The 14,203-nt window shown below is 34.8% G+C and overlaps 1 protein-coding gene across 18 annotated transcripts in view; it reads left to right on the top strand.

The window, feature by feature from the left end:
* The window catches only part of LOC100393071 (BEN domain-containing protein 5), a 1,596,666-nt gene that overhangs the window by 135,924 nt on the left and 1,446,539 nt on the right, over positions 1-14,203 (top strand). For 16 of the 18 annotated variants that reach the window (XR_013520038.1, XM_078331670.1, XM_078331666.1 and 13 more), the window contains one exon: positions 10,573-10,695. The exons of the other annotated variants lie outside the window; for them this stretch is intronic. Coding sequence is in view for 15 of the 16 variants with exons in the window: in XM_078331670.1 (XP_078187796.1) it covers positions 10,573-10,695 (123 nt within the window). In the remaining variant the exon portion in view is untranslated. The remainder of the gene's footprint in view (positions 1-10,572; positions 10,696-14,203) is intronic. 18 annotated transcript variants of the gene reach the window in all.

Below are 14,203 nucleotides of genomic sequence, written 5' to 3'. Positions count from 1 at the left end.
CAACATGTCCATTATGCTCTTGACAGATAAGCAAAAAACAATAGTTAGTGTTCAATTCAAATTAGGTCGTAAAAGTCCTTTTTTTATTTTAGTAATTCAGTGTTTTTTTATAGATTGCTGACATTGTGCTAAGCATTAGGTCATACATAAGGTAGAGAGAAGGTAGTGATAAAAAGAGATTAGACTCTTCTGAGGAGAAACCACAATCACTAGGGGAACAAAGATACACATAATTAAAAATGAAAAGTAATAATTCTGTAAGAAAGGTATAAACAGTATACTGTGGAACACAGTGGAGCAATAATTACCTTTGCTTGGGGAAGTCAGATAAGACTTCCCAGAGGAGGTGACATTTTATGCAGGTCTACAGGTTGAATGGGATTTCTCTGTTAGGAAAAACAGATATGCATGTAACCAGGCAAATAGAAACCATAATAAAGAGTTCCAACATTTGTATTTGTGTGTAGAATCACTAGAAACATAACTGCTACAAATGTTGACTGATATGGTAGTGTTATGTTAATAAATCAAATATAATGAATGACAATGTGTTTGTTGATATGATTTTCTAAAATGATCTTATTTTTGGATAAAATTATGAACATATCTACTGTAACCTTTCCTTGGTTTACATCTTACTTGCATTCTTGAAAAAAAAATAGAGTTCATTAGAGCCATGCAAAATTTTTGCATGTATGTGTAAACAGAGATAGATACTAAACTCACATATTTATAAATAGGTTGCATACCTGAATATCTTGTGGGACTTTTGGAATTTGTATAGGACCCTCCTCTGCTTTGTAGTGTATCTAGCATCCCTAATCTCCACCACCCAAATGCCATTGTTGCTCTTGCATCATTATTAAAACAAAAAATGCCTCAACAAATTTCTAAAATGCTCCATAGGCAAACTGCGTACATTGATAACCACTTCAATAGAATATTTAAAATAATAAGAGAAGTAAGAAAAATTGTTAGATAGAGAAGTGAAGTGGAGAATAATGTAAAGAAACTATTTTCCTATTTTTTTCTAGCACAGTTTGAATATATACTGTTTGATAATGATAAATTAAGATATAGATGTATAAAATTATTCTGTAGAATAATACTTAAGAAACTAAAACAGAAATGATTAAGAGCATTTGTATCTAGGGAATCAGAATAGGATTTTAAGGAGAATGAGTCATAGGAAATTTTACTTTTTTCAATATATATATTTTTAATTTTACATATCTATATGTAAAACAAGTAGACAATTCTTTGACATTACAATGGATTCTGGCCACTTTCACTTTTAATCATTTCAAGATAAACTTTATTGGGTTGTAATTTAAATACAACTACTTATATCTATATTTTAGCATACAATTTAATGAGTTCTGGCAAATATATACTCTCATGTAACCTTCACTGTAATCAAAATGTATAGCATTTTCATCACCCTAAGAATTTTCCTTGTTCCTTCTCCCAGTTGACAACCTCCCCTTCTTTCATGGTTTAGACTTTTTGTATCTCATCTTAGAAATATTTGCCTACTCCAAGATTGCAATGATATATCTGTTCTAGAAGTTCTATAGTTCTAATAATAGGTCTATGATCAATTCAAGTTGATTTTGTGTTAGGGATAGGATAAAGTTCTTTTTTTTTTTTTTTTTTTTTTTTTGCTAAAAAGATGTTTAGTTTTTCTAGCATTATTTGTAGTAAAAAACTATTATTTTCTGGTTAAATTACCATTGCAGTTTTGTTGGAGCTTCATCGCCCATATGCACATGGATGTATTTCTGGACTCTCTGTTTTGATTCACTGGTTTATGTCTACCCTAATGTCTATACTGGTTTTGGTGGTGTTACACTAAGTCTTGATTTCATATAATGTAAGTTCTCCAGAATTTTCTTGTTTTTCAAAATTGTATTGGCTATTAGAGATCCTTTGAGTTTCCATATAAGTTTTATAATCAACTTGATTTCTATAAAAAAATTCTTGCTGATTTTTTTTTCTCAATCAATTTAGATGTTTATTTTGCCAAGGTAAAGCATGCCTGGAAGAAATAAACACAGAATCACAGAAACAGCCTGTGTTCTGTGCCTTTCTCCAAAGATGACTTTGAGGGTTTCACTATTTAAAGGGGAAAAGTGGGCTGTACAGGAAACAGGGAGAGTATGGTAATCCACAGTTTGCAAGAGAAAAGGATCAGGTAGGAGAATAGTCAATTATATTTTTGTCTCACACTCAGTAAGTCGGAACTTTACATAAGATAAGGTGAACATAGAGTAGCCACCTGTGGTGATATTTGACCTTTCGTCTGTAGCTATTTCCTTAGGAACAAAACGTAAGGCAGCTTCTTGTCTGACCCAGTTTTCAGCTTAATTTTTTATCTTTTAGCATAGTGAATTGAGGTCCCAACTTTTTGTTTTCCTTCACATTTATCCCTCTTTTCTTTTTAAAATCTCCCAGGGAAAGCATTTTAGAAGATAATTAGTCTCTGGTCTTGGATTTTGTCTAATCTCTTCTGGCCAGGACAGTTCATTTCTAGATAGATAGATCCCATGTTGTTAGGAAAGCTTATTTTTTAGCAGGTTGTGAAGTCTCATGTACCCACAAAGAAAAAAGTAGGGAGAAGAAGAGAGAAAGAAAGCAGACAAACAAAAAGGGAAAACAATCCTGGAAACCTGATATAGGCCATATTACTTTGAAGTCCATACATCAGTAGGCAGCTGTTATTTTCTTCCAAAATATAACTTGTTTAGCTTCAGTTCACAGAGCTTTCAGAAAAGCACATCTTAAAATGGGGGAAAAAGGGAAATGAAAGAAAGAAAAAAGTGAAAACATTATTATTATTATTATTTTTTTTTTTAATTTTTTATTGGATTTTAGGTTTTGGGGTACATGAGCAGAGCATGCAAGATAGTTGCGTAGGTACGCACATGGCAATGTGCTTTGCTTTGCTTCTCCCATTCACCCACATTTGGCATTTCTCCCCAGGCTATCCCTCCCCACCTCCCCCTCCCACTGGCCCTCCCCTTTTCCCCCCAATAGACCCCAGTGTTTAGTACTCCCCTTTCTGTGTCCATGTGTTCTCATTTTTCATCACCCACCTATGAGTGAGAATATGCGGTGTTTCATTTTCTGTTCTTGTGTCAGTTTGCTGAGGATGATGTTCTCCAGATTCATCCATGTCCCTACAAATGACACAAACTCATCATTTCTGATTGCTGCATAATATTAGACAGATCAACCAGACAGAAAATCAACAAGGATATTCAGGGCTTGAACTCAGACCTGGAGCAAGCAAACCTGATAGACATTTACAGAAATCTCCACCCCAAATCCACAGAATACACATTCTTCTCAGCATCACATCACACCTACTCTAAAATTGACCACATAATTGGAAGTAAAGCACTGCTCAGCAAATGCAAAACAACTGAAATCATAACAGCCTCTCAGACCATAGTGCAATCAAGTTAGAACTCAGAATACAGAAACCGACCCAGAACCGCACAGCTTCGTGGAAACTGAACAACTGGCTCTTGAATGTTGACTGGGTAAACAATGAAATGAAGGCAGAAATAAAGAAGTTCTTCGAAACCAATGAGAACGAAGACACAACATGCCAGAACCTCTGGGACACATTTAAAGCAGTCTCTAGAGGAAAATATATAGCAATAAATGCTCATATGAGGAGAATAGAGAGATCCAAAATTGACACCCTATCATCAAAATTGAAAGAGCTGGAGGAGCAAGATCAAAAAAACTCAAAACCCAGCAGAAGACAAGAAATAACTAAGATCAGAGCTGAACTGAAGGAGATTGAGACACGAAAAACCCTTCAGAAAATCAATAAATCCAAGAGCTGGTTTTTGGAAAAGATCAACAAAATAGACCACTAGCCAGATTGATTAAAAATAAAAGAGAGAACAACCAAATAGATGCAATAAAAAATGATAAAGGGGAAATCACCACAGATTCCACAGAAATTCAAACCATCATCAGAGAATATTACAAACAACTCTATGCACATCAACTAGTAAACCTGGAAGAAATGGATAAATTCCTGGACTCCTGTGTCCTCCCAAGCCTAAACCAGGAGGAAGCTGAAACTATGAATAGACCAATAACAAGGTCAGAAGTCGAGGCAGCAATTAAGAGCCTACCACACAAAAAAAGCCCAGGTCCAGACGGGTTCACAGCCGAATTCTACCAGACACACAAGGAGGAGCTGGTACCATTCCTTCTAAAACTATTTCAAACAATCCAAAAAGAGGGAATCCTTCCCAAATCATTTTATGTGAAAACATTATTTTGGAGACTTGTAGCCAGGAAAAAGTTTACAATTCAGTTTAAATTGTAGAAAATAATAAAAATGGAAAAACAAGGCTTGAATCTAATAACAGGCATACTGTAGTTTATTTTCAAATACATTTTTTCTCTCCAGTTCTCCAATTTGTTAAAGACAAAATCATAGTAGTATCAACTTATTTGTCACATAGGTTTTAGTCCTATTATACTTGGCTTGATTATTTTCAGAATGAGCAGCAAGAATAATAACTTGCCATATAGGTTCTCTCTCTTTTGTTAAATAAAATTGGCTTTGCTGTAACCTTTTTAATAAGGACTTTAAGATCTTTTTAAAAGCCTTGAACCCAGCCAGGGATTTATCTGTGCCTGCAGATACCTGTGTGAGTTGGGCAAATTTCTTTTGAGGTCCCAAGAAAACTTGGGGTTCCTGGACCTGTAAGAAAATGACATTTTCTACTTGACCATAAGTCAGGAACTTGGAAGGGACAAGAGATGTGGCAAAGTTTTCTAAGGGGCTTCTATTTTTCCATAGATCAGCCTCATTTTTCTCAATGCAATTTGAAAATATGCCATTCCAGTCAAAGCCTTGATTAAATAACCAGTGTCTCCAATTATGTCCTTTTATAAGAAAATAGATTATTGGCTGGGCACGGTGGCTCAAGCCTGTAATCCCAGCACTTTAGGAGGCCGAGGCAGGTGGATCACGAGGTCAAGAGATCGATATCATCCCTGTCAACATGGTGAAACCCCGTCTCTACTAAAAATACAAAAATTAGCTGGGTATAGTGGTGCGTGCCTGCAATCCCAGCTACTCAGGAGGCTGAGGCAGGAGAATTGCCTGAACCCAGAAGGCAGAGGTTGTGGTGAGCCGAGATCGCACCATTGCACTCCAGCCTGGGCAACAAGAGTGAAACTCCGTCTCAAAAAAAAAAAAAGAAAGAAAAGAAAATAGATTATTATTGAACTTTTGTGAATAATTATATTATCATAAATTAGGAATAATTACAAAATGGTTTCCAAATTTTGGAGAAATTAGGTTGAAAGAAAAGAATTATGTTTTAAATTTTGCTTATAAGAGTGTACTTTATTATTAAAGGCTGTAAATAGCTTAAAAAAGAAGTTTTTATCGACTCTGAAAGACAAAAAAGAGTTAGCAAATATTACAAACAAAAAAATCACAAAATATTATTTTAATTTTCTGTTAATTCACTTCATGTAATTAATTCATCTCCTCAATATTGGATCAACAATCCTTATAAATGCATCAGCTCTCCACGAGAATCCTGGGAGTTTTTCTCTCCATTTCAATGGCACAGTCTCTAAAGTTATCAGAAACCTGTATTTAAGAGTATTCCTCTGGTTTCTAGAGCTGATTATAAACTCCTCTATACAAGGATCAAAGTAAAACAATTATGGATGACAAAAGTCTTAGAACAGACATGATTAAAGACACAATTGACAAGGAAACTTGGTTACTTCTGTGGCTTACAATTTTACCTGATAATCATAATTGCTACTGATAACAAGTTGGGACATAACAGAATCACAGGAATCTCACACAATTTTAAAACACATACTAATAATTTATATAAATATAATCCAAAGAAGATTAAACAACACTTTATAATTGACAATGCTTCCTGTATGATTTTATTATGCCAAAGAAGCTGAATATATCTATTTTGGACTTCAGGTGACTTAATGTCAAAAAATTATGAGTACAGAAGGACTCCATGTAGAATTTGATTTTGGAAAGTTTCTGAAATATCAAAACTTTAAAATACTTGACATCACAGAATATGGTCACAGGTCATTATAAAAAAAGTCATTCACTCAGTCAAAGTGATAACTCTAAGATTTCAACAAGAAAGGCAAAAACCTTTATTTTTTGAGAAAGGTGACTTACTTTCCTAAACAATAAGCCCTAATAAATACATCATGGGGCAATGAAATCTGTCTCTCAACTCTTATAAGCAAATTTATTAAATTTTAATAAATATGTTGACCATAGGATATGTATTTTTAATACATTTAAAAATAATATTTTATAGCTTTTTAATTAAAGAGTGGGTTAATATTCCAAGAAAACCTTGTTAATTTTATTCAGGGTCCCAGATGCTGGTATTGCATAGTATGCCTTTTATATTAATGTTTGATTTATAGAGAAACTCTGAACTAATTTTAACTCTCAAAATTGGCCCGTGGAATTTCACATGCCCACGTGTTTCATGATAGTCTCTGGGCCTAGAGGGGTTGAATAGTTTTATTTTCTGGCTTCATGTCTCATGAATGCAGTTTATTTTGATGATTATTTTCTTTTATATCCAAAGATGAGGCCTTATTAACTGTTTTCGCTGAACCATTTGACATCTTCATCAGCAGTGCTCAAAGGTTCCAGTATTTCAGTTTCTCCGCATGCTCGTCAACATTTGTTATTTTGTTTGTTTAATTTTTTTTATAATAACCATTGTAGTGGGTATGAAGTGGTAACCTACACTGGTTTTGATTTGCATTTCCCTGATGACTAGTGATGTTGAACATCTTTTCATGTACTTAGCGACTATTTGTATATATTCTTTTTAGAAATACTTATTCAAATCTTTTGCCTTTTTTTAGAATTGGCTTGTTTCTTTGTTGTTGAAATCTTATAATTCTTCTTTCTCTTATTTAAAAAATTTTTAACTTTTAATTAATTAATTAATTTTATTTATTTATTTATTTTTAAATTTTTTATTGGATTTTAGGTTCTGGGGTACATGAGCAGAGCATGCAAGACAGTTGCGTAGGTACACACATGGCCGTTTGCTTTGCTTTCCTTTTCCCCTTTACCCACGTTTGGCATTTCTCCCCAGGCTATCCCTCCCCACCTCCCCCTCCCATTCACCCTCCCCTTTTCCCCCCAATAGACCCCAGTGTTTAGTACTCCCCTTTCTGTGTCCATGTGTTCTCATTTTTCATCACCCGCCTATGAGTGAGAATATGCGGTGTTTCAATTTCTGTTCTTGTGTCAGTTTGCTGAGGATGATGTTCTCCAGATTCATCCATGTCCCTACAAACGACACGAACTCATCATTTCTGATTGCTGCATAATATTCCATGGTGTATATGTGCCACATTTTTCCAATCCAGTCTATTATCAATGGGCATTTGGGTTGATTCCAGGTCTTTGCTATTGTAAACAGTGCTGCAATGAACATTCGTGTACATGTGTCCTTAGAGTAGAACGATTTATAGTCTTTTGGATATATACCCAGTAATGGGATTGCTGGGTCAAATGGAATTTCTATTTCTAAGGCCTTGAGGAATCGCCACACTGTCTTCCACAATGGTTGAACTAATTTACACTCCCACCAGCAGTGTAAAACTGTTCCTTTTTCTCCACATCCTCTCCAGCATCTGTTGTCTCCAGATTTTTTAATGATCGCCATTCTAACTGGCGTGAGATCGTATCTCAATGTGGTTTTGATTTGCATCTCTCTGATGACCAGTGATGATGAGCATTTTTTCATATGCTTGTTGGTCTCATATATGTATTCTTTTGTAAAGTGTCTGTTCATATCCTTTGCCCACTTTTGAATGGGCTTGTTTGTTTTTTTCCTGTAAATCTGTTTGAGTTCTTTGTAAATTCTGGATATCAGCCCTTTGTCAGATGGGTAAACGGCAAAAATTTTTTCCCATTCTGTTGGTTGCCGACTCACTCTAGTGACTGTTTCTTTTGCCGTGCAGAAGCTGTGGAGTTTCATTAGGTCCCATTTGTCTATTTTGGCTTTTGTTGCCAATGCTTTTGGTGTTTTGTTCATGAAGTCCTTGCCTACTCCTATGTCCTGGATAGTTTTGTCTAGATTTCCTTCTAGGGCTTTTATTGTGCCAGGTCTTATGTTTAAGTCTTTAATCCACCTGGAGTTAATTTTAGTGTAAGGTGTCAGGAAGGGTTCCAGTTTCTGCTTTCTGCACATGGCTAGCCGGTTTTCCCAACATCATTTGTTAAACAGGGAATCCTTTCCCCATTGCTTGTTTTTGTCAGGTTTATCAAAGATTGTATAGTTGTAGATATGTTGTGTTGCCTCCGGTGCCTCTGTTTTGTTCCATTGGTCTATATCTCTGTTTTGGTACCACTACCATGCTGTTTTGATTACTGTACCAGTACCATGCTGATTTGATTGTAGCCTTGTAGTATAGTTTGAAATCCGGTAGTGTGATATCCCTCGCTGTGTTCTTTTTGCTTAGAATTGACTTGGCTATGCGGGCTCTCTTTTGGTTCCATATGAAGTTCATGGTGGTTTTTTCGAGTTCTTTGAAGAAAGTCAATGGTAGCTTGATGGGGATAGCATTGATTCTGTAAATTACTTTGGGCAGTATAGCCATTTTCACGCCATTAATTCTTTCTAACCATGAACATGGAATGTTTCTCCATGTGTTTGTGTCTTCTCTGATTTCATTGAGCAGTTGTTTGTAGTTCTCCTTGAAGAGGTCCCTTACGTTCCTTGTGAGTTGTGTTCCAAGGTATTTTATTCTTTTTGTAGCAATTGTGAATGGCAGTTCGTTCTTGATTTGGCTTTTCTTAAGTCTGTTATTGGTGTAGACGAATGCTTGTGATTTTTGCACATTGATTTTATATCCTGAGGCTTTGTTGAAGTTGCTTATCAGTTTCAGGAGTTTTGGGGCTGAGGCGATGGGGTCTTCTAGGTATACTATCATGTCGTCTGTGAATAGAGACAATTTGGCTTCCACCTTTCCTATTTGAATACCCTTTATTTCTTTTTCTTGCCTGATTGCTCTGGCTAGAACTTCCAGTACTATATTGAATAGGAGTGGTGAAAGAGGGCATCCTTGTCTAGTGCCGGATTTCAAAGGGAATGCTTCCAGTTTTTGCCCATTCAGTATGATATTGGCTGTTGGTTTGTCATAAATAGCTTTTATTACTTTGAGATACGTTCCATCGATACTGAGTTTATTGAGGGTTTTTAGCATAAAGGGCTGCTGAATTTTGTCAAATGCCTTCTCTGCATCAATTGAGATAATCATGTGGATTTTGTTTTTGGTTCTGTTTATGTGGTGAATTACGTTGATAGACTTGCGTATGTTGAACCAGCCTTGCATCGCCGGGAGGAATCCTACTTGATCATGATGAATACGTTTTTTGATTTGCTGTTGCAGTCGGCTTGCCAATATTTTATTGAAGATTTTTGCATCTATGTTCATCATGGATATTGGCCTGAAGTTTTCTTTTCTTGTTGGGTCTCTGCCGGGTTTTGGTATCAGAATGATGTTGGTCTCGTAAAATGATTTGGGAAGGATTCCCTCTTTTTGGATTGTTTGAAATAGTTTTAGAAGGAATGGTACCAGCTCCTCTTTGTGTGTCTGGTAGAATTCGGCTCTGAACCCGTCTGGACCTGGGCTTTTTTTGAGTGGTAGGCTCTTAATTGCTGCCTCGACTTCTGCCCTTGTTATTGGTCTATTCATAGTTTCAGCTTCCTCCTGGTTTAGGCTTGGGAGGACACAGGAGTCCAGGAATTTATCCATTTCTTTCAGGTTTACTAGTTTATGTGCATAGAGTTGTTTGTAATATTCTCTGATGATGGTTTGAATTTCTGTGGAATCTGTGGTGATTTCCCCTTTATCATTTTTTATTGCATCTATTTGGTTGTTCTCTCTTTTATTTTTAATCAATCTGGCTATTGGTCTATTTTGTTGATCTTTTCAAAAAACCAGCTCTTGGATTTATTGATTTATTGGAAATAGAACTTGTATGCTAAATCAGTTTTTCTCAGATTGTTTCTGGTGGAGCATCTGGAAGTCATAATGCTATTTATAGAACTACTGCTTTATTCAAATTTAAGCAATTGAATATATGTTTATGCAAATTATGTAAATTATTTATATATTAAATGGTTGATGTAATTTAATGAATATATCTTGGATTTTGATAATAATAGTAGATATTTTTATAGTTTATATATAATTCTAGAAACATGACTTTGGAATATGATTTTACTGTTCACATGGTCTGGATGAGAGGAACTGAAGTGTAAAGATATTAGGTTGATTGCTTTGGGGCATAGAGAATTAGCATTTATTCGAGTTGAAATTTGAGCCCATATCATTTTGTTTCAAAATGTAGCCTCTTTTCACTGTACGACCATGTGGTGTTAAGTTTTCTTTTCTTGGGTTAACACTCGGTGACTAGGGAAGCGGCAAAAATCTGACTGGACTTCTACTGCTGAATAATATACTTCGACTTTAATTTAACATGAGCCAATTTTTTAAAAATAGGTAATGATATGGGAAATGATGATGCCATCGGAGGGAATGTGAGCAAATATATAGTGCTTCCAACTGGATACTGTGGACAGCCCAAGAAAGGACATCTTATCTTTGATGCTTGCTTTGAAAGTGGTAAGTATATTAAAGGCTTTTCTTTTACGTTTGTTTGGTAAGGTATTTTTTTTTTCAGAATTGAATATTTTGTGACCATTCAGTGTGATTCAACTCATTTAATATTTTAGAATAATGGAACAAGAGTTATGGGAAAAATTTTTGAGGAATTAATTTGGGGATATTAAATTTTTATTGTTATAAATGATTAAAAATATAATTGAAGGTAATAGTAACAAATGCTCATATAGTACCTTATATTTTATAAACTACGTTCCAAGATATTAGTTTTTTTAATAAAGTCCTCATGTTTGACTGCATTATCAATTATGATTTATTGAATAATATCTAGTTCTTTATGACATGCTTACAGTAGAACTTAATTTTGGGGGAGAGAGGAGGCTTTCCTATAAAACAAACAATTAGCTAATATATTTACCCTCTTTGAATACAAACTTTCCTTTGTATACAAAGAAATACAAAGGATTTGTATTTACCTCCTTTGAATACAAAGGAACAGAGGTAAAATGGCCTAATAATTGGCAATGCTGTAGGTATTCTGATAGTGGCGATCAGGATCAGGATTTGATTGTTTGTTCTCACCCAGCAGGGGCTAGATATTGTTTAGCTCTTGATGTTCTGAGCCTCCTACTCTAATTGGCACATAGTAGAGACTCAGAATAGGTTGAAAATATTAGTGAGAAAGTTAAACATTTATTTAATAAATAATTATTAATTTTCATTGGTTCTGAATAATGTATATGTATCTGTGTGTTTATGTGTGGCTGAAGGGACTTATCAATGTCAGTTATATAATAGTTGTTTCTGAACCTTAAAAACATTGGTTGATTATACCAAACAATTGAAAATTTATTTATGCAGGGTGTTGCTCTTTGATTATGTCACATTGTATAGATTTGATAGGGTTGATATAACAAAGTACTACAAAGTGGGTTTAACAACAGATATTAATTGTTTCTTTACTTTCACTCAGTTTGTCACAAAGTACCACAAACTGAGTGGATTGAAAAACAGAAATGTATTGTCTCACAGTCCTGGAGATTAGAAGTCTGAGGTCAAGATATTAGCAGAACTGGTTTCCCATGAGAATTATGAAGAATCTGTTTCATGTTTCTCCCCTAGCTTTTGACAGGTTGTTAGCAATCTTTGATGTTTTTTGGTTTACAGAAGCATCACCCTAATTTCTACCTTCATCTGTACATGTTGTTCTCCCTGTATGTCTATGTCCAAATTTCCGCATTTTAAAAAAATATCAGTCACATAGGACCTACTTTAATGACCTCATTTTAACTTGATTACCTCTGTAAAAATCCTAGGACTTCAGCATAGAAATTTTGAGAGGACATGGTTTACTCCATAACACAATATTGTAGTGTTGTATTTCCAAGCATACCTGAATACTGTCCATATAATTAAAAACAATGGCTATTTATTTTCTATAGATCTTGTACTAGCGACTTGTCTTGTATGTACTTGATGCCTACAAAATATCTTTGATTCTTTTGTCTGTTAGTTAAAGGTGTAAGGGCCCTTTACAATAATTACAACTCTATGGGAATAAAGATTACCCTCATTTGAAAGATTGTGTCTTGATTTACATAAGCCTGAAATAATTCAGATTCCTTTCCCAGAACATCTTTTCTTTAATCCCACTATAGTCTTGTCCCATCCCTTACAAAAAGACTCTGTAAAAGAAGTTGTTCAATCTTACCACATAATCATCAAATAAATAATCCACATTTTTCCAACAATTTATGAACAATTAAAAATATTAGTTAGATCTATGATAGTAATACATGAGACTTGTAGTAGAGTAGTTAAGTGGACAGGCTTTTGTTCAGGCTGCAGTTCAAATCTTGGTTTGAAAAAGGAGCCAGTTTTCTTACATTTTATTAAGGGATTATACCTACTATCCTTCATAATTAATGTGTGTGTGTGTGTGTGTGTGTCTTCCTTACCAAAATATACACAGTAATAATAATAATAATAATAATAATAATAATAATAATAAATTAGATAAATGAAGACATCTTTGAAAGGGTATTAGTTAGGGCAAAGAAGACTCATCAGACTTTAGAGTGTCAATGACCCTGGAAGGTCTTCCCACACATCCACATCCTAACTTTCACAATTCCATATTTTCCCATCATTGCCCTCATGTTGACAGTACACACTCTGCCCTGCTGGTGTTTAACTTGCCTTGTAATTCGTCAAGTCACAGGATAAGGTTCTACATTATCTTCAGCAATTTGAGCCCTGCTGCTACAGAAGGTAAAGGTCTCCTTCAGGGCACACATAGACGTTCCTAGGTTATTTATTTGGTGCTTATGCTGGGAATTTGAATTCCTGAACTCATCCTCCCCACTTCTGCCCCCTTTTTTTGTCATGTTGTCCAGTAACATTAGGAGGAACCAGCCAATGTCATCATATTAAATTTTCAAAAATGTTTGATAGTATCATGTACAAAGTCACATAGATCCTTGCTTCTTATAAGTGAGTGATTAGGAATATCCAGTGCAGTAATTCTGCATATCTCTATAAACACTTCATGCCATGGACTTCTTCTGCTATTGAATATAACATCATTAGCACCTTAAATTTTTTATCTGAAGAAATCTAAGGGGTATAAATGCAATTTTGATACGTGGATATATTGTGTAGTGATCGTTTGGGCTTTTAGCATAACCATTACCCAAATAATATACATTGTGCCCACTAAATAATTTCTCATTTCTCATTCCATGGCCACCCCCTTCTGAATCTCCAAGGTCTGTTATTCCATGCTCTATGTGTATACATATTATTTAGCTCTCCCTTATAAATGAGAACATGTGTATTGACTTTCTGTTTTTGAGTTGTTTCACTTAAGATAATGGCCTCCACGGAGGTTGCAGTGAGTGGAGATCACGCCACTGCACTCCAGCCTGGCGCCTGGCAACAGAACGAGACTCTGTCTCAAAAAAAAAAAAAAAAATAATAATGGCCTCCAGTTCCATCTATGTTGCTGCAAAATACATGATTAAATTCTTTTTATGGCTGATTAATATTCCATTGTATACCACATGTTCTTTATGCAATCATTAATTGAAGGACATTTAGATTGATTCCACATCTTTGCTATTGTGAATAGTAGTGTAATAAATATTGGAGTGAAGATAAGTTTTTCACATAATTATTTCTTTTTGTTTGAGCAAATACCCAGTAGTGGGATTACTGGATTGAATGGTAGTCCTATTTTTAGTTCTAAGAAAAATTTCCATACTGTTTTCTATAGAGGTTGTGCTAATTTACATTCCCACCAACACTTGATAAGCATTCTCTTATCTCTGCATCCTCAACAACATCTGTTATTATTATTACTATTCTTAATAGCCATTCTGACTGGTATAAGATAATATCTCATTGTAGTTTTAGTTGCATTTCTCTGATGCTTAATGATGTTGAACATTTAAAACATATATTTGCCATTTGTAAAGTTCTCTTTTGAAAAATATTTATTCATGTACTT

The sequence above is a fragment of the Callithrix jacchus genome, chromosome 7 (genome assembly GCF_049354715.1).
Source record: "Callithrix jacchus isolate 240 chromosome 7, calJac240_pri, whole genome shotgun sequence".
Classification (NCBI taxonomy): domain Eukaryota; kingdom Metazoa; phylum Chordata; class Mammalia; order Primates; family Cebidae; genus Callithrix; species Callithrix jacchus.
Note: the sequence above shows the minus strand (reverse complement) of the source record. Positions and strands in the feature narration are given on the sequence as shown.